Source organism: Crotalus tigris, unplaced genomic scaffold (assembly GCF_016545835.1).
Source record: "Crotalus tigris isolate CLP2741 ecotype Arizona unplaced genomic scaffold, ASM1654583v1 scf7180000017568.12009008, whole genome shotgun sequence".
NCBI classification, from domain to species: domain Eukaryota; kingdom Metazoa; phylum Chordata; class Lepidosauria; order Squamata; family Viperidae; genus Crotalus; species Crotalus tigris.
Window position 1 is genome coordinate 7,790,434 of NW_024096478.1, and position 19,567 is coordinate 7,810,000.

Below are 19,567 nucleotides of genomic sequence, written 5' to 3' on the forward strand. Positions count from 1 at the left end.
CATTCCCTTTATTGGCTACAATGTTCATAGTACCCAATGGAAACTGTCATTTTTATCTGACAATTCCCTATGTGCTTGGGGCCCAGCTCCTGAACTGCGGATAATCATTAACCTAACTTCAGTCACAGAGTTCTAACCTTCACAGCTAGCTCTGGTTGCCCTGTACTGCCAAGAGGACTGCTATAAATTAGTGTTTGGAAGTCTCATTGGGGGAAAAAAAGGGGGGAGAGAGATGAAACTCCAAATGATGTGAATAGAAAAAGTCTATTGTAGCAGTAGTAAATTAAATACAGATATTTATCTTTTACCATTGCAGAAAGGCAAAGGAAGCCTAGGAAACAAAAATTAGACTCTAAAACAGCACAAGTAAGATCAATGTGTTTTTGTAAATATTGACTCTGAAAAAAAGTGATAACACTGAAAATAAAACCTTTTGTTAGAAGATTTGAGATAAACCCTTCTTTTTGTCATTTGATCTGACTTTGGAAATGAATATATTTATAATCAAAACATCTTGAAAGTTGGGTTTCTATTGATGCACCAATGCAGCCAATTTATTTTGTTAACTAACTGCTGACAGATTGATCCATGAGCAGGACCAAAGCTGAATGGAAAGGAAGGAGCTAAAACACAGGAAAAAAGACCATGGGCCACCAAGATAGATTGGTGGATTTAATTGGACTTGGTCTGTAAATAGTTTCACTGTAAATAGCAAAAAAAAAAAAAACCAATAAATATTTCCACTGTCTTGTTTTCTGTGTCAGTCGCTATCCTTGCAAAGCAAAATACATATCCAGTTCAAAAATGACCCCATCAACACTATTATAGTGGCTCACAAACTGAAGATGAGAAAACCTGGACAAACTTGAATTTAAAGATTGGCACACAAATCTTCAAAACAAATAAACTAATGAATAAATAATAAATGCTGGGGACAGATTGGTAAATTGCTGCATTTCACATATTTCTCTGGCTTTTCAACAAAAGACCTCCAACAAGGACCCAAAGTGTGAGACTATCAATTTTCAACTTACTTTAATTAAAAATTTAAAACTTTACTGTTTTAATTTGTATCCTGTCTTCATTATTTCTACAACAAGGAATTTTACCAACAATGAATGCAAGAAGAGAAAACAAATATTAGTTTCAGACAACTAACTTCTCAAAAATAAAATCCAGATACATGATATGATAAAACTACTGACTGTAATAAAAATAGCTGAAGCAATTGATTCTAGGCGATATGCATAGGACACCACATTACATCTATCGCCTTTCAATTGGGTTGTTCGCCAATCCGTAAATTGTTTTCAGTAATAATTCATATGGGTATTTCAGAGACAATCTAATAATTTTACAGTTTTCTGCTCTTTTGTTCACTTCCTGAAAGTCATATGAATAATTATTTTCAATCTATCTTATCTTATTCAGTAATGTAAAGACCACCGTATGCATATTCATTAACAATTAATGTTGTTTTGGAATGACAATCTAACACATTCTTTGAAAATGATTAGGAAGAAATCTGTGGACCTAGTTGATGTGCAATAGCTGTTTCTTCATCAGAGTAGCCCAATCTACAGGAGGCTCTCCTATGAAACTGAAAAAAGGGCACTGGTTCTTTAAGAAAGGACCCCTAAAGCAACTGTGTCATTTTTTTTTTAAGTTCACATGGATAATTGAGCTACTTTAACTAATAGCAAAGTGGTCTGGGGTTTGCATTCATGCAAGATCCCACAGGAGTGGAGTGGAGTGGAGTGGAATGGAATGGAATGGAATGGAATGGAATGGAATGGAATAGAATAGAATAGAATAGAATAGAATAGAATAGAATAGAATAGAATAGAATAGAATAGAATAGAATAGGAGTAACAGAGTTGGAAGGGATCTTGGAAGCCTTCCAGTCTAACCCCCTGTTCAGGCAGGAAACCATATACCATTTCAGACAAATGGTTGTCCAATCTCTTCTTAAAAACTTCAAGTGTTGGAGCATTCACAACTTCTAGGCAAGTTGTTCCACCGGTTAATTGTTCTAACACTCAGGAAATATCTTCTTGGTTCTAGGTTGCTTCTTCCATACCATTTCTTAAACTTGCATAGCCCTGGTAATTATTGGTTGGGTTATTGGATCACAGCCTAGAAATCCATTCCAGGCCTTTTCAGTGCCCAGAATGTGCTGAAAGATGAAGCAGGCACAGTTCCTTGTCCATGTAAACACCTGTCTGCAACTACAGTGGTTCTATTACACCTACAACCCATTAAGGAGGGGGGGGGAGGATGGAGAAACAGATGAAGCCTTGTTTGTGTTGTCCATTGACACATTTGTGAGCTTGGTATCTCTGATAATAAAGGATAGCTTCTCTCCTGCTGTAGCTGCACTGAATGTTTACAATTTCCTTGTTGTATGTCCTCTACAGTGGCATTTCTGATTTGAGTATGCTTTTAAAGTATTTTAAATAGTGTTTCAGCAAATTAAATCCCTCTGCCACTTCATATGCATGATTGTTTCCTATTTCAATATGCTTTACCCAGCCAGCTTGCATAATGAATTAATTCTTCACTTTGGAAGCATTAGCATGAAATAAGAGTATAATTTCCTTATGGGTTGCTGGAGCCCATTGGTAGCAAATTTCCAGGTGTTCCATTAATGCCTCCTTCACAGATAAAACACTGGCAGCGAAGCTTGTTCTCAGGGGCCCGGCTGGATCCACATTTGGCAGTTTCTAATCTCTTTTGCTTTGCTGTTATGCATAAAGAATCCCATAAAATAGGCTATGGACTCTCCTCTATATTCCTTTTCTCTTTAGACCTTATTGATTGAAGTGTCACATTAACTAAGATACTGAAAGCCTGAAACGCTTCCATCATGACCTTACCTTCTTATCAGACATTACATTTGATTCTTTGGGGCTTGGTCTTTATGAGCCATAGTGCCACAGTGGTTAGAATACGGTACTGCAGGCTAACTCACTGCTCACTCCAGGAGTTCGATTCTGAGCGGCTCAAGGTTAACTCAGCTTTCCATCCTTCTGAGGTCGGTAAAATGAGGACCCAGATTGTTGGGGGAAATAGGCTGATTCTGTAAACCACTTAGAGAGGGCTGTAAAGCACTGTGAAGTGGTATATAAGTCTAAGTGCTATTGCTATTTGGTGTTAGTGAAGTTGAAATAAGATTGTCATTAGCAAAGGGGCTTTCAAGATGTTGTCTATTGTCCTGGGATTCTAACTGTCAGCGAATGCTTGTAATAGTACCAACACTAATGACCTCTTTGCTTTGTTTTCATTTGAGTAGCTTATACTGATGTTGAAATTATATAAGGACTTGCCCATCTCAGTATCTTAGTAGTTTTTGCCAAAAGGTGTGCACCGTGTAAGTTTAAAATTAGGAGGATCTGGGGATGAAACTGAAAGCTCAATAGCAACCTCAGACTTGATTTCAGAGACGCTAAGAGTTTGATTGCAGATACTTGAATGTTGCTTTTTCCTATATTTGCCCAAGTTTGTTGGCTTCATGGGGGAATCTCTCTCTATAATATGCAGAATCAATATTTGTTCATGTTGAACATTAAAAGTCTGTTCCCATCTGTTCCTGCTATTCTTTTTTGAGTGGAAAAGACATCCTAATCAACCTGTTCTTATCGCCAAGTTGCTTAACTGGAAGGTGACAGTGGTACATTTTTCTCAACATCTGGTATTGTCATAGCAAGAGATTTATCATTAGATTTATGTTCAGACAGCTGTAGACATTTTTGATAGTAGATTTCTTTTGAATAAGGAAGAAACTTCGGATGGTAGTTCATTGATCTTTTATCAGAATGTTTGGCATGATTTTCATCCAGAATGTTCAACCTGAAAGAGCATTGTCCTTGTATAATGCAAGGCAATCAGCTCAGATATTTGCATCACAGTTCATAATCCACTGGAACTGGCTGAGAGAAATCATCCAGAACTTTCTTCTTGCAAATGTGATATGCAGTCACAGAATGCAAAATAGAGCAATAACTAAATATTTAGTGTCTATACAAGTATACACCATATCATAAAATAATTATTGTAGTCATTGGTAATCACATGACCTTTAAAATACTTTTTTTATTGCTTGAGTTGTTTTGAGAGCAATAGAATACATTGAATCCTAGTATCTGATAGGCCAACTATATTCTGAATGAAGTTTAGTCACAGTTGACAGAAGCAGAACAGAAATTCCAAAACATAATGACTAGGCCATGAGTAGTAGGGATGTGCATGAAATCAGAAATGCATTTGGAAATAATAGTTATTTGGTATAAATCGTTTGCTCCTTGCCTTACTCCCAGGATAACAAGAATAATACTGTGAATCTTTAGCTGGTTAATTTTGAACCTCTCTTCTTTATGTAGTTATTGTATATAATTACACATAATTACATAAAGAATGTGTGTATATATATACATACATTTATATTCTGGGAATTCTGGGACTGACCAGACATTATGGTAACAGTGCACTTAAAAAGAGTTTACTGCAGGGATGTCAAATTCAATTTCATTGAGGGCCACATCAGCATTGCGGTTGCCCTCAGGGGGCCGGGTGGGGTGTGGCCAGGGTGAGTGCGGCCTACTGGGTGGACATGGATGAAGTTGAGTGTGGCCTACTGGGTGGGTGTGTCTATATCGTTCATGTCAAGGGTGCCTGTGGGGGCGTGGGCAGGAGTGGGATAGATCTGAGGGTCTCTGGCAGAAGGGGGTGGGACCAGGGCAAGTGCTAAGGCATGGTCCACTGGAGGAGCCTCTGTTCCTCTCAGGCCATGTGGGGGGGGGGCTTATGGAGCTAAGACTAAATGCATTTCAGCATAGATGGCCATCACAAAATTGTACATTGGCTCCCGGCTGGCTTCCCTCACTGTTTCCAGGATGGCTTCTCAGGCCACATGAAACCACTTCACGGGCCGCATCCGGCCCCCAAGCCTTGTCTGGTTTACTGGATCTCCCATGTGTGCACATTTGCTACCACTTCAAAGAAGAGTTGTAAAGCAGAGGGAGTTACTTTTGCAAAAATCACACTAGTATTTTGTGTCCACCTGTCCAGGACTGTCTTTCTGCATGCTTAATCATTTTATCTTTAATATGGTCCTTCTAGTATGTCCAGAAAGAGACTCTAACTTTAATATTACATTTGCTGGTTGTATATATAGTTTTTTTGGGGGGGGGAACCACAAAGATATGTAAATAAGCTTAGAGTCACTATACTTGCTGGTTGTATATTCATTAGAAGTTATGGAAATTTTGTACTTTATTACTTGGACATTTATGAATTTAAAGATGATTTTAATAATATGGAATGTGGAAGGTTTTAGCAGCAAGCCCATCTTGAATTGAATCAATACAACAAATTCTAGCTTTGTTCGCACATTATGGGACTCTGGTGACAACAGTACAGATTCAGTGGTGGTGGGGACAGTCTTCTTATATTTTCTGTGCAGAGGAAAACTGTCTGTAACAAACTTCATTTTCTGTCTCCATGGATCTTCATACAGCCAAGTACTCTAGAAAAAGATATGATTCCTATTATGCTGCCAACTCATTGAATAGCCAGTTTAACTGAAGAAATTCTTATAGGGAATTTCCCATTCTCTTCTTGCAGAGAACAAGTGTAGCAATTTATTCAAAATCTCATTATTAATATCTGTGTCTCTGTTAAGTTTGCAGCCACTTCTAAGTCTTTTCTGTTACAAGAATGCTTTTGACAATATACAAGACCAAAGCAATAACTAAGGTATCAATACCTTTCACAAAGCTGCTGCTTTCACAAAGAGATGGGTCTGCAGTTTCACACAAAGAATTCATCTGTGTTTATTCCACTATATCAGGATGTTATTAATGGTGCTTTCAAATAGAGTTTTCTTTTCTCAGTACCTCTAAGAGGGGGATCACTTTTCTGAAAAGAAAACAGATTATAGATGAACTCCTCTTTGCTTCAATTCCTCCTCCTTCATCTCAGCTATAATGTATGCACCACCCTGAGTAATCACTTTGCCAGTTTATAGACTCAGTTGGACTGATGCATTTACAATGAATGAGACTATTTCTGTGGTCAGTTCGAAGAACAATGAGGTCAAGGATATTGGAGCAAAACAGCTTTTCTCGTTTTATTCCCACAAAACCCATGTGAATTAAGTTCAGATGAAATTTATTCTATTCATTCATTCATCAGCTTTATATTTTACCTTTCTCACGGTGGCATACATACTGTAGCTCATGCTCTTCCCACTTTTCTTCACAGCAACAATCTGAGTTTATTGTGCTAAGAGACACTGAGTGCCCCTAAGTCAGTCAGTCAGATTTCAGGGTACCGTAATTCTTTTACTATTTTAATATTCCAGTTTGTAAAGCTGGAAGCTGGGGGCTTGATTTTGGCTGCTCAAGAGCAAGCTATTCAAAGTAAGGCAATCAAGGCCAGAATTGAAAAAAATCATCAAATGATTCAAAGTGGATATTGTGCAAAGAAGCATAAAAAACAGTAGATCGTATACTCATTATTTTTATTATAGACACAAAAATGTGAAATCATAGCTGCTGGTTCTTTAGCTAGTGTTGCCCCTCATACGCATCAGGTTCTTCCCAAGAAACTAGGATACTGCAATGCAGTGCTTTTTTTCTAAAAAAAAAAAAAAAAAAAAAAAGGTGCCGGAACTCACACATGTCATACAACCTGCCTTGCCTACCCTACAAGGTTCCATCCAAAAAAGGTGCCGGAACTCCGTTCTGGGCATTCTATGAGAAAAAAAGCCCTGCTGCAATGTATCAACATAGTATTACACATCAGCGTATTATGTACAGATCCAAGCAGTGTGGACTGTTGCAATTAATAGATGGTTATTTTGTCTCAGATTCTGTAAGTGCTGTCCTATATTATTTTGGTTTTGCACCCAGTGTGCCATAACTACTGGGACTCCTATGTGGAATTTAAGCCATAACCTTTAAATTTAAATTTATTTTATGATCTTTTCAAATTCTTTTCTATTATCCTTTGATATTTCCACAGCAATTAACCACACTTTCTTCTTTTCAACCACAATTAATTCTGCTGTGTTATACTCAAGACTTTATCAGATTGTATTCAGAAATTCCACAATGTTTTAACTGGCTCATTTTTAACTACTTTTTCAATTCTGTGTTCCTAACAATTTTTCATTCCTTTCATATTTTAATTTTTTCAGCTGTTCCAGTGAATCATTTTGGCAACTGTATTATGTTGTTGTTTATAATTAGTTTGTGCAATCTTCTTTCATGAGTTGAGCATATGATCTACTGTTTCTTCTACTTCTAGACACAGTCTGAACTTTGAATCATTTGATAGTTTTTCAGTTCTGCCCGCGATTGGTAACTTCAAATAACTTGCTCTTGAGGAGCCAAAATCAAGACCTCAGTTTCCTTTATTAATGTTCCATTTGTAAGCCATTGCCAGGTTTTATCTTTATCCACTTCCCCCCCCCCAATCTTTTTTTTAAAATAAAAATCTCATTTTTACAAGTAGATGTCAGAATTAAGAAGTATTTTACAAATTGAACTGCAAAGTATATTTAAATGGAATAATTTTATTTGCTATGAAAATTTTGTTTCAGAATGTAATATCATGCCTGTGTAAATTCAGGTCTCCGTTGTTAATTTTAGATGGTCACAGGCTATTGAGCTACCACAGCTAAAGTAGTTTATTTCTATGCCTGGTATATATGGTACACCTATCTATAATACAGGGGGTGACATTGGTCTGCAGTTATATAAAATAAAGTGTGAAATGCTTAAAGCATGACACTAAGAATATGAAATAAATATCAGAGATGTATTTTAACAGTTCAAAAAAGCCCTGTCCCCAGAAATTATTTTCACAACTAGCAAGAATACTATTTAAGTTAATTTCAGTTGCAACAACAATCAGACATAGAGGTAAAGATAATAAAAGCAGAAAAAATGGGAAATGGAAAAATTATGTTGGTGCTTCATAAAAATGAATATATTTTGTAAAAAAAACTGCCTATACATTGGTCTCGTTATGCAACCAGATTTTTTGCTGAGTCCTTGCAAGTTTCTTTTGCCTTTAGTGGGTCCTCTTTTAGACAGAAATGCAAACAATTTAAATTAGTTTTTACTATCTCTTGCCATTTCTTGACTCTCCATCTGTTTCTGTGTCTCCTTTTATTCTCATAAATTAGCATTTAACTGCTGATGTTTCTATTGTAAAAGTGTAAAGGTGTTTAATCCATATTTTGCCTTCCTATGGAATTATAGTAACTTCCAAAAAGAGATTTATGTGGCATTTCTCTTTCTGGTGTGTTCCTTTTTGCTAAATAGTATTTGCTTAGCAATGAGGTGGTGAGCTTATGTGGTATAATACTTAAAGTGTCAAGCTACAACTGGAAAATCATGAGTTCTAATCCTTCTTTGGCAACAAAACCATCTGGGTAATCTTAGGCAAGTCATTCTCTATCAGCCCTGCGAATAAGGCAGCTGCAAACTACTTATAAAAACCCTTACCAAAACAAATGGAAGGACGAATCCAGGAGTCAATAGTGAGTTGAAGAAGGAAGGAAGGAAGGAAGGAAGGAAGGAAGGAAGGAAGGAAGGAAGGAAGGAAGGAAGGAAGGAAGGAAGGAAGGAAGGAAGGAAGGAAGGAAAGGAATGAAGGAAGGAAGCCTAGTTGAGTGAATACACAGTTCTCCTAAACAATCTACTAGCACAGGAGAATGTCTTTTGGGTACTTCCAGAAATCACCTATTGAAAAAGATGATCTTTAATCTGAGCATAAGAGTACCGTATTACAGAATAGGACTGATATATGTATGCCTTGTTTTTGTTTATCTCAAAGCCTCTTTGCATTAGAGAATGCCCTGGTTTCTCCTTGTATACAGTCCCTTTCATTAGCTTAGTCATAAGGGTTTTCATTTGATCCACCTTTGCACAGCCCTTTGACAGGCAAACCATAACTAACAATTTATTCAAAATAGTGTAATATAAGAGATCATTTGGCAATATTAATCCCCAGGCCAAATTTTTGTGCCTAATATCTATAACCATTCTTGGCATTGCTTGTTGTTGTTGTTAGTTGTGAAGTCGTGTCTCGCGACCCCATGGACAATGTTCCTCCAGGCAGCCAATGAGAAAGAACACCGTTGTAAATAGAATGAATCTATGTGGAATTCTTTTTGTTGTTGTTGCTAGCCAGTCTGATATGATGATGAGTTTTTGGGTTGCTTAGGGAGCAAATTCATCTGTGAAAGAAGAGAAAGTTGTGATTAGATTTGATGAAAACTTCACTACAGCTACTCAAAGAAAATGTACATAGAGTTTTAAGACAGTGAGATTCAAGTTCCAACATCTCATGAGATCTACAGAGGGTGGCATAACAGCAGAAACTACTAAGGTGACATGCTTGCTCGTGCAAATTTTCTCCTACTTTATTATCCACTTTCTTGTGTTGAGGTGGAAGATTTAATTTAGTTGAAGCAAACATGCAGAGAAGCAAGGAAACATGGGAAGACAAGTTTTTTGGCGGGAGGGGGTGGGAGGACAGGCTGTGTACATTTTTGGCTTTTGCTCATCAGGCTAAATGCCTGAAGCTCTTGTTGTCTTCTGTTTAACTGGTATTCAATTTGAAGGCTAAAAGTATGGTATGGCTGAGGAGAAATTTGAAACCTGCCATCAATACACCTGCAGACTGGCCCATCTGTAGATCTCCCATTAACTGTGAAGATATGCAGGCGCTTGTAATAAAATTCCACTGAATGAGTTCAAAACTTTCCCATAATGTCAACTGTAGCAATTACAAACAGTACAGAGCCTGCTGATTTCTGTAGACTTCTCCTTGCCAGAAATAGATTGGAAAGTGGAAAGTCATTAAGTCTATAGTTTGCATTCTCTGTTTTCACTGGATTAAAGGATAGTACACCTCTGCCTTCCCAGTTTCAGGAATCCTTTTTCTAGTCCTGTAGACCAGTGGTCCCCAAACTTTTTGCCACCAGTGACCGGTTTCATGGAAGACAATTTTTCAATGGACCAGACCGGGTAGTTGTCCTTATTTGCATTCTGAGAAAGCACCCTCACAAACACATACATTGGGGGGGGAATCCCCCTCCAGGGAGATTTTGGGGGAAACCCTGGTTGCAAGCTGGGCTGGCACGTGCTTGTCTTGCAAACTTGGAGACTTGTGTGAAGGGAGCATGAGCCCAGTTGGGTGCTGGGAGGGGGAGAGGAGGAAAGTGAGGAAGAAAAGGAGGAGGAAAAAAAGTAGCAGGAGGAAGCAGGAAGAGGAGGAGGAGGAGGCAGAAGAAGAGATAGCACAAGAAGCAGGAGGAGGAAGAGGAGGAAGGACATGGAGCTAGATGTTGCAAGCGCAGCCGCTGGAGAATCTTTGCACTGAGCAAGATGGCTTCTGCCCTGCCACTATCTTGCCCTGCCCAGACCCCTACAGACTCACCACATGCCTCCAGCTGCATGGCCCAGTTACTAACGGGCCACAGCCCGGTACCAGTCTACAAACCGGGGGTTGGGGACCCCTGCCATAGACCTAATCACTAAACTCCAAAAGTATTGTGACTTTATATCCATGCGTACTTACTTTTGTGTGTTATTTTAATAAAACAATGCTGTCTCTTATATACTGGATTTCTGAACATTTAAAATAACAGAAATTATGCTGGAAGGTGAGTGGTAACAGAAGAACTGACACAAGGAAGGATTAGCAAGTCAATAGAAAGATAGTTATGGAGCACCAGACGACGGGTGAACAAGTTTGAATCTCCTGAGACAGACCAGTTACAACTGAAGAGGCTTGAAGAAGTTTGCAGATGTAGTCTCAGAGATCTTTCACGTGGCCTTCATGATCAGCTTAGTGCCAGAGGATTGGAAGAGGGCAAATGTTATTTGTGCCTTCAAAAAAGATGGAAAAGAAGGAACTTCAAACCAACCATCATAATATCTATTCTAGGCAAAACTGTGGGATAGAATATGATTAATCAGTTTGTGAGGATTTAGTCAATTATGCATTTCTTGAAGAAGCAGGCACGGATTTAAAAGAATAAATCATGACATACCAATCTTCTCTCCCTTTTGAACTTAGTGACTAGTTTAGTTGACAGTAAGGATACAGTACAAAAAACACTGTGAACTTTTATTTCGGAAAAGCATTTGATACATCTCCCATTAGACACTAATAGAAAAGATGACAAAGTGTAGCCTAGACCACTGCTGGCTGAGGAATTCTGGGAGCTGAAGTCCACAAGACTTAAAGTTGTCAAGGTTGCAGACCCCTGGCCTGGACAGTATTACCATTTGATGAACGGTACTCAGTAAGCTAAAAGTTACTCAATAAATACTATATATAGCAATGGCTTTGGTTATTCAGGTATTGAGTAACATAGTACAGGGCGGTGTTTTAGGCTCTGTGATAGAAGTATGTCTATGGAGATTCTCAATCATCCAGATCATGGTTGTCCCAAAGTGCTTTTTCAAAAGGTCAGAACTAAAGAAGCTTTTTGGATGAGAAGTGAAATGTCTTCAAGAAAAAACAAAAGAAGTTTAGGTGCCTTTTGAAAAAGTCCCTTTGGGACTCTGTGATAGAAATATTTAAATGGAATCTGAATGACCATCTGTCAGGAATCTTTTGGTAGTAGATTTTGCACTACACTATTGAAATAGATGCTCTCCAAGATTGCTTCCACCACTTACTTTCTGTTGTTCATCTGGGGACCTCTTTCTTCATCTTAGGTCTCCCTTTCTGCCTCTTGTGCATCTTGTGATAAATGGTTTATTTAAATGTTCATAATGGCTGGTTAGCATGCAAACAGGTACATAAGCAGGTTAGTCTCAAAGTAAACACCATTTGAAATCTGAAAATCTTTATTGGTATTTTGTTCCTGCCAGCCAAAATCTTTTTGCCAATCTTTCAGGTGCTACCTTCAGATTAAACTAATTTTTAAAATTCTGGCATTAATTTTATTTGGGACAAATAATTTTGATGGTGTTTTCTTACTTGGCAATTGAAATTCTGATACTTTTCTCAATAACTGCTATTTTTTTTGCTCATGCAAGTGGGGATGCCTGTTCATGCACGTGGGAGTGCATGCATGCACACATTCACCTGCCACTTCCGCGGCCCGGTTCCAAATGGCACAAGGCCCGATAGTGGGCTATGGCCCTGGGGTTTGGGACCCCTGGTCTACAGTGTATATACTTTTGTTTCTGAGGCCCAAACAGGCTGTGATATTTGTTTTACCTGTTTGCCTGAAACCATATATAGCAATGAAATTGCATAAGGAATGGGAACACATTTACTTCTAATTTTGCTTTAATTTTTGCCTATCTATATTCATGCTCCTGATTCAGTCTGATAACTGTATGAAAACCCCTTAGTTTCTGGAGGAATGCAAATTGCAAATTATGTTCTTGCTCACAGTAGTGTATCTTCATAGGTTCATTGTGAAAAGGAATTTTAAATAAGTTGTGGGTTTCTTGTTATAATAATAATAAAATTGGAAGGGACCTTGGAGGTCATCGAGTCCAACCCCCTGCTCAGGCAGGAACCCTACACCATTTCAGACAAATGGCTGTCCAGTCTCTTCTTAAAAACTTCCAGTGTTGGAGCATTCACCGCTTCTGGAGGCAGGTTGTTCCACTGATTAATTGTTCTAACTGTCAGGAAGTTTCTCCTTAGTTCTAGGTTGCTTCTCTCTTTGGTTAGTTTCCACCCGTTGTTTCTTGTCCTGCCTCCAAGCGCTTTGGAAAACTGGGTATAAGCATATGAAAAAGAAATCCATTTAGGCATTGAACTTTTCATTAATGCTACAGGGAACCAGAGAAGATATTTTCTGTAGATTAAGCTGCTGGGAGTCTCCTGCCTTGACAATTGCTCACCTGCTTATATCTCTTTCCTTCTATTCCATCCACTCTGATCTATGCCACCCATTCCCAGTTGCAAGATTGAAACGAAAGAGAGGGAATGAATCATTTTTCAGATTTTCCCACTTGGAAGCACCTATGCTACTCTAAAGCGTTGATATTATAATACTACTAAAAAGATTGAGCCACATATTATTCATAATTAAAGAATTCTGTGGGGACCAAGCACAAAGTATCTGTAACAGACACTGCATGATTACAAATCTCTCTTTTTAGACTATTGAAGGTAGTGAACTATAATATATTGGGAAAGAACAAATAGTTTATTTTAAACAGAAAAAAATATATTTTAAACTGATGGTTTAAAGGTAGTACTTGTAAGTTTGTCTCATTCTTTCTCTAGAAGTAAAATAATACATTGAAAATAATATTAAAGCTATATGGAAACCATGCCACATTAAAGGCAGAAATCCAAGACATTATGGCAATATAGAAGAATGTTATTCTGGCATTCTCACAAGGATCTTGGTAATAGGCTTATTTGCAAAGGAAGTGATTTTATCTTAATTTCACCTAATCTATCTGGAACTTCTAGTGGAAAGAGTTAGACATAAGATTGGCATGCAGTCTGTGACTTTGTTTAGTATTTGTATATACTGTATGCCCTTATCAAATAAGGAGATGAAATAGGAGAAAGCTCGCATTTTGTTCTATGGAGATTTTTGTCTATGGGCACTAAACTTGTGAATGAAAGAACTATCTGCTGTTACTATCTGAAGAATGGATATAACTCTGTAGTGCATATGCTTTGTATACAAAAGTCCCACTTGATTGTAATCTAGAGGAAATAATTATTTTTCTCAACCCCTGAAACTGAGTTAGGTAGACGAGTAAACATGCAAATATCTACACTTTTAAAATGTAGCCCCATATAAGCAATAAATTAACACATATTTTATTCCCCATTGAGAATAATGAGATAACAGAATATAAGTTAATAGGAAAGGATTCTTAAGTAAAACTTAGACAGCCCCACAATGTCAACCAAAATGAAACATGTGGCCTTGGTAAATTACCAGAAAAAGCAAGCTTGTGTTTCTTTTTTCACCGTCTTGAAGACAGAGCCTCTCCTACTGAATTAGTTGCCACTGTCAGAGTAATAAACAAGAAAAAATACTAAGGACCATCATTTACACTTTCTTCCAGGAGCTGGTTGATACATCCTTCTGGTGGCTGCCGATATCCTTCCATGTTATTTGCACAAACTTTGCTAGGAGTTTAATTATCTGATAATTTGTAGCTATATCTCTCATTAACCATGTTTTGTGTTTTTCTTTCCTTTCCTCCCTCCTCCCACTGTGTCTGTCTGTCCCTCCTTCCTGCACTAAAAGTGGCTGTTCCACTATCTCCAAGTTCCTTCTGCTGTTCTGCAATAGACCAGTTCCTGTCTAACCCTGAATATATTCTGTAAGTCTTTTATTTTATTACATAGGATTACACATTCCTGTACACGTATGTGCATGTTTGTGTACTTATCATTTTTAATAAGCTTCCATAGCTTTTTCCATCCTTTCATGGATCACATCTGGCATTGAGTTGGAAAAGACCCTGGAGAATTTGGCTTATAGGCCTTCTGTTCCCCTATGTTCCTCTGATGATCTCACCAGGAAGACTATGGAGAATGAGATAGGACGTATCTGTCTCACTGAATCAAGAAATAGATGAGTCATATCTAGGGCATCTTAATGAAATAGAATATTTCTAGGTGGCCCTAAAAGAATGCTAGGAAAATCTAATGGCATATCAGACTAGGACACAGGTCGGCAACCTGCGGCTCCGGAGCCGCATGCGGCTCTTTGAGCCTCCCCCTGTGGCTCCCAGCCTCCTCTGCCTTTGCAGAGAGAGACAGAGACAGAGAGAGGCAATTGCACTTCCCTGCTTCTCTCTCTCTCTCTCTCTCTCTCTCTCTCTGTATGTGTTTGTTGTGTGTGTGTGTGTATGTGTAAAAGAGAGTGCACTCACAGTGTTCCCCGCGGAGCTGAAAAGCTTACTGGGCAGAGCCCCTCCCTTTGCTGCATCTCTGCAGGAAGCAGGAAGCAGGAAGGGCAGGAGAGAGCTAGCTAGCCCAGCTAGGCTGACTCAGGAATTCTGGGAGTTGAAGTCCATGAGTCATAAAAGAGACGAGGTTGCCTACCCCTGAGATTGCTGGACAACAGCTTGAAGCTTGCCAGGTGAGCAGCAGATAGGAGGGGGGGGGAGAGAGAGGGAGGGAGAGAGAGAGAAAGAAAGAGAGTGGGGGAAGAGGAGTGGCAGACCAAGGGCAGATAGGGAGGGAGGGAGGGAGAGAGACAGAGAGAGAGAGGAGAGAGACCCTTTTGACATGTAAAATGAAGATAACACTGCATATATCCTTTTTTTAACCTGTGTGTGTATGTAATTTTATTCTCTTAAAGCATTCTCTTGGTGATCATTGTTTTAATAGTATGGATATTCCCAAGAGTGATATTTTTACTTTTATTTTTTATGTGTGTGTGTGTGTGTGTGTGTGTGTGTGTGTGTGTGTGTGTGTGTGTGTGTACACACACACACACACACACATACATACACAAACACACACACCTATAATAAAGGTAAAAAAGGATATATGCAGTGTTATCTTCATTTTAGATATCAAAACGGTTTTGCGGCTCCCGGTGTTTTGTTTTTGGTGAGAAATGGGTCCAAGTGGCTCTTTGAGTGTTTTGGGTTGCCTACCCCTGGACTAGGAAAACGACATCAAAATAATGAATGAACCTCAGTATAAGCAACTATATGATGACAGCCAAAAATAAAAATAAATTCCTGAGTTAACAGTGATTATCCAGAAAAGAGATCTTAGAGATTATGGTCTTGGATAATTCAATGAAAGCATCCATCCAGAGTTCATCTCCTGTGAAAAAGGCAAATTCAGTCATAGGATTATTAGGAATAGAACAAAAATTGAAACTATTGATATGTAATGCTTTCCTACCGATGTACTATACAATCTTGATCAATGCATATCAAAATGGGACTTGTTGAGCTGAAACCCCCCCCCCCAAATCAATCCAAATAATGAAGAAGTTAGAGCAATTCTCCTGGAAAAAAAATCTTACAATATACATCACCAGAGTAGTTGGCTTTAAAAAGACATTACATTGGAACATAATTTTAATAATGGCTACTAATCTTGTTGACTTTATAGGCCATCCAATATCAGCAGCAAAATAGGTTACTGGAGGACATAAATGAGAAAATAATCTTGCTCACATAGTCTGCTTGTGGCTTTCTGAAGACAGATGGTTAGTTAGCCACTGGGGAAATAAAATGCTGTGCCTTCAATAAATATGCTTTGTTACTTGTCCCACCATGCCAGAACTTATTCTGGTCTTTCAGTGGCTCTCTTTGACAAAGTAATACAGGAAATTATGTAGACTTTATTGCAGATTATAATATGAGACAGTTTCTAGCAAATCCAAAAGACAAAACCTGTGTGTGTGTGTGTGTGTGTGTGTGTGTGTGTGTGTGTGTGTGTAATATTTTATATTTCTGGGTGTTATCACCAAGTATAATGATAAGAATAAAATATTGTGATGTGGTAGGGGCACCAATCATGCACATAAAGAGTTTTATTACATCAGAAAAATGAAGGAAAGAAAGGTATTTTTTATAATTTTGTTTGTCCAGCTGTCTGCTCAGTAGAACAAAGATGATAAATTTTATCAGGGTTACAACAAAGCAGAGAGGTAACATTGATTATCTGGCTGGATAAGTTGATAGATTTATCTGTTTGTTTATTTACCTGTCCCAGAACGACACTCAAGGGAGTTTTGTACAGTGATGCAACTAAGTGCTTTTTGTAATATAAAATCCATCCAGTTACCTGCCTCTCCAAGTTGTCCATCATTTTTACTGAAACCTATTTTATATGGTCTTTTTGCACTTGAGAAAATCTCTGAAATATACCTGATACAACAAGAGCCCTTAAATTAAAAAAGAGGTATCTGAAAAACGTCAACTTTATGGCAGAAGATAATGGAAAACAGTTAAACAAATAATATTGTCCATATTATTGGTATTTCCTATTATGAAATTAGTTTCCTCCACTTAGTATTTTGAATATCATGTTTGATTTGTAAGAATACCTTGATATCAGAATGATTTCAAAATAAAAATATGGGGTGGGAGAAATGTTTTAAAAAGAGAACTTTCAATCCTACCTCTATCCTAATTTTAGTGAATTAAGAGAAACAAGCTAAAAAGAGAGACAATGTAAAAGAATTGCTGAGAGAGAAAATCTAAAACAGTTGGGGAAGAATTTGATTAAAAAGTCTTTAGATATTTTTTTTAATTACTCAGAAAACTGGAACAGAGAGCCATTAAATGGCTAAATCTGGAAAATTATGGAATGAAGTATCACTTCACACAGTTGTTAATTAGACATGGATTATTAGAGACCATTTATTGTACCGCACTTTGGGACTTCTATAATGGAAAGCTGGTTAGAAGAATAAAACAGATTAATAATAATAATAATAATAATAATAATAATAATAATAATAATAATAATAATAATAATAATAAAAAGTTGGAAGGGACCTTGGAGGTCATCGAGTCCAACCCCCTGCTCAGGCAGGAACCCTACACCATTTCAGACAAATGGCTGTCCAGTCTCTTCTTAAAAACTTCCAGTGTTGGAGCATTCACAGCTTCTGGAGGCAGGTTGTTCCATTGGGTAATTGTTCTAACTGTCAAGAAGTTTCTCCTTAGTTCTAGGTTGCTTCTCTCCTTGATCAGTTTCCATCTGTTGCTTCTTGTCCTGCCTTCAGGCGCCTTGGAGAATAGCTTGACTCTCTCTTCTATGTGGCAGCCCCTGAGATATTGGAACACTGCTATCATGTCTCCCCTCGTCCTTCTCTTCGTTAAACTAGACATACACAATTCCAGCAATTATTCCTTATATGTTTTAACCTCCAGTCTAAATTTAGAATTGTTTTTTTTCCTGCTGTGTATCCATCATCAAATGGTCAGAGTGCTGTTATTGAATGGATTCAAGGTATAATGTCAAATCAGTTCTTAAGAAAGCATATGCCTATTTCACTTTAGCTTTTACAATATGGAAGATACGACAGATATTTTTATTTATTTTTATTTTGAATTGTTTAATGTTCTGTACTATTCCCCATACATACCACTCCCTGATAAAGTGGAGTTAGGAGTGCTAATATATAGATCCCAACAGCTATATATAATATGTAAAAGAAAAAGAAACGTAGGGCCAGCCTTAGTTCTCCAAATTGACCTGAAGCATTAAAACAAATGAAAATTGATCCAGCAAAGAAAATTGTGAGCAACATGAATTACTAAAGTGATTCAAATATTTAGAATGATAAAGATAGGCTATAGGTACTTTCTTTTGAGAGCAGGCAACAGAATTTCATTTTTAATGTGTGCCACTATTCCCACAGAAAAAATGATAATAAATCTTATCTCATCTCAGTAAATTCAGCAAGTACCATATCTAAAATACACAACAATCAGCATTCCATTCACTTTCTTTGCACAAGAAATATAATGACAGCAGGCACAGCCCCCAGTCTTAGAATTGGAAATGAAGACATAGATATGGTGGAGAGCTTCTGCCTTAAAGGAATTATCAGTCAAGAAGTATGTGATAGATTAGCACTTCCTGGGATATTACTGAAGACCTTAGAAAAGATTTTCAAATGTTGTGATGTGTCTGGACCTGCAAAAGAGTAAAATCATGAGACTGTGGTTTTCGGTATGATGTTCTATGGATGCAAAAGTCGAACTTTGAAAAGCAGAATACAAAATGTATTGGAGCTTTTTAAATTTTATCTTGGAAAAGATTTTTGACAATCCCATGAAGTGCAATGGAAAAAAAACAAATAGAGCAAATCAATTCAGAGTTACCAGTCAAGGCACAAACGACTGGCTCAAACTACCATAGTTTAGACCCATTATGCAAAAGCCCAGTACTCTTAAGAAATCCATAATGCTGAGGAAAGTGTAAAGAAATAGAAAGAGAGGACAATCAGCAGCAATATGGATGGATTTCATAACAACAAATGCACCATTAAGGTCAGGGTGATATTTTGGATATTTTCAATGATTTTATTTATTGATTTGATTTATATACATGCTCAGAGCCACTTGCTGAGATGGATAGCTATATGAATGAAATTATTAACTGATTTGATTTGACTTGATTTTATTTATATAGCTGCCCAGAATCCTTTGTTGATATGGGTGGCTATAGAAATAAAACAAAATAAAATAAATTAAATCTCAAAGAAATATATTATTGGTCACTGAGAGTTGATGGCACTTAATCTGTCAATGTCACTTCCAGTGATTTAGATGAAATACTTTAGCAGAGACAAAATTATCTACTTTATAAGAACTCTTTAAAAGATTTTCTGGCTAAACAATTTCTTTTAAGTGCTGGAACCATCATAGATACATTTGTGCAGATGGTAATAATTAGTAGGAAAATAGATGAGCTGAAAGATGCATTTGACACTCTTGATAAGCCATGCAGAGGAAATATGCACCTAATTCCAATGTATAGAAATTCTGATTATTAATAAATAAGAAATGAACCCAGTGAATAAAATGCAGCACGTCTCAGGAATTCTTACACATATAAACCAAAT

General features: G+C 37.5%; 1 protein-coding gene across 8 annotated transcripts in view; it reads left to right on the plus strand.

The window, feature by feature from the left end:
- The window catches only part of HTR4 (5-hydroxytryptamine receptor 4), a 238,347-nt gene that overhangs the window by 169,800 nt on the left and 48,980 nt on the right, over nucleotides 1-19,567 (plus strand). The window contains exon 9 of one of the 8 annotated variants that reach the window (XM_039352885.1): nucleotides 14,264-14,339. The exons of 6 other annotated variants lie outside the window; for them this stretch is intronic. In XM_039352885.1, the coding sequence (XP_039208819.1) occupies nucleotides 14,264-14,324 (61 nt within the window). In that variant the 3' untranslated portion in view covers nucleotides 14,325-14,339. Of the gene's footprint in view, nucleotides 1-14,263; nucleotides 14,674-19,567 lie in introns of those variants that run through there. One more of the 8 variants, XM_039352893.1, reaches the window with a different exon arrangement.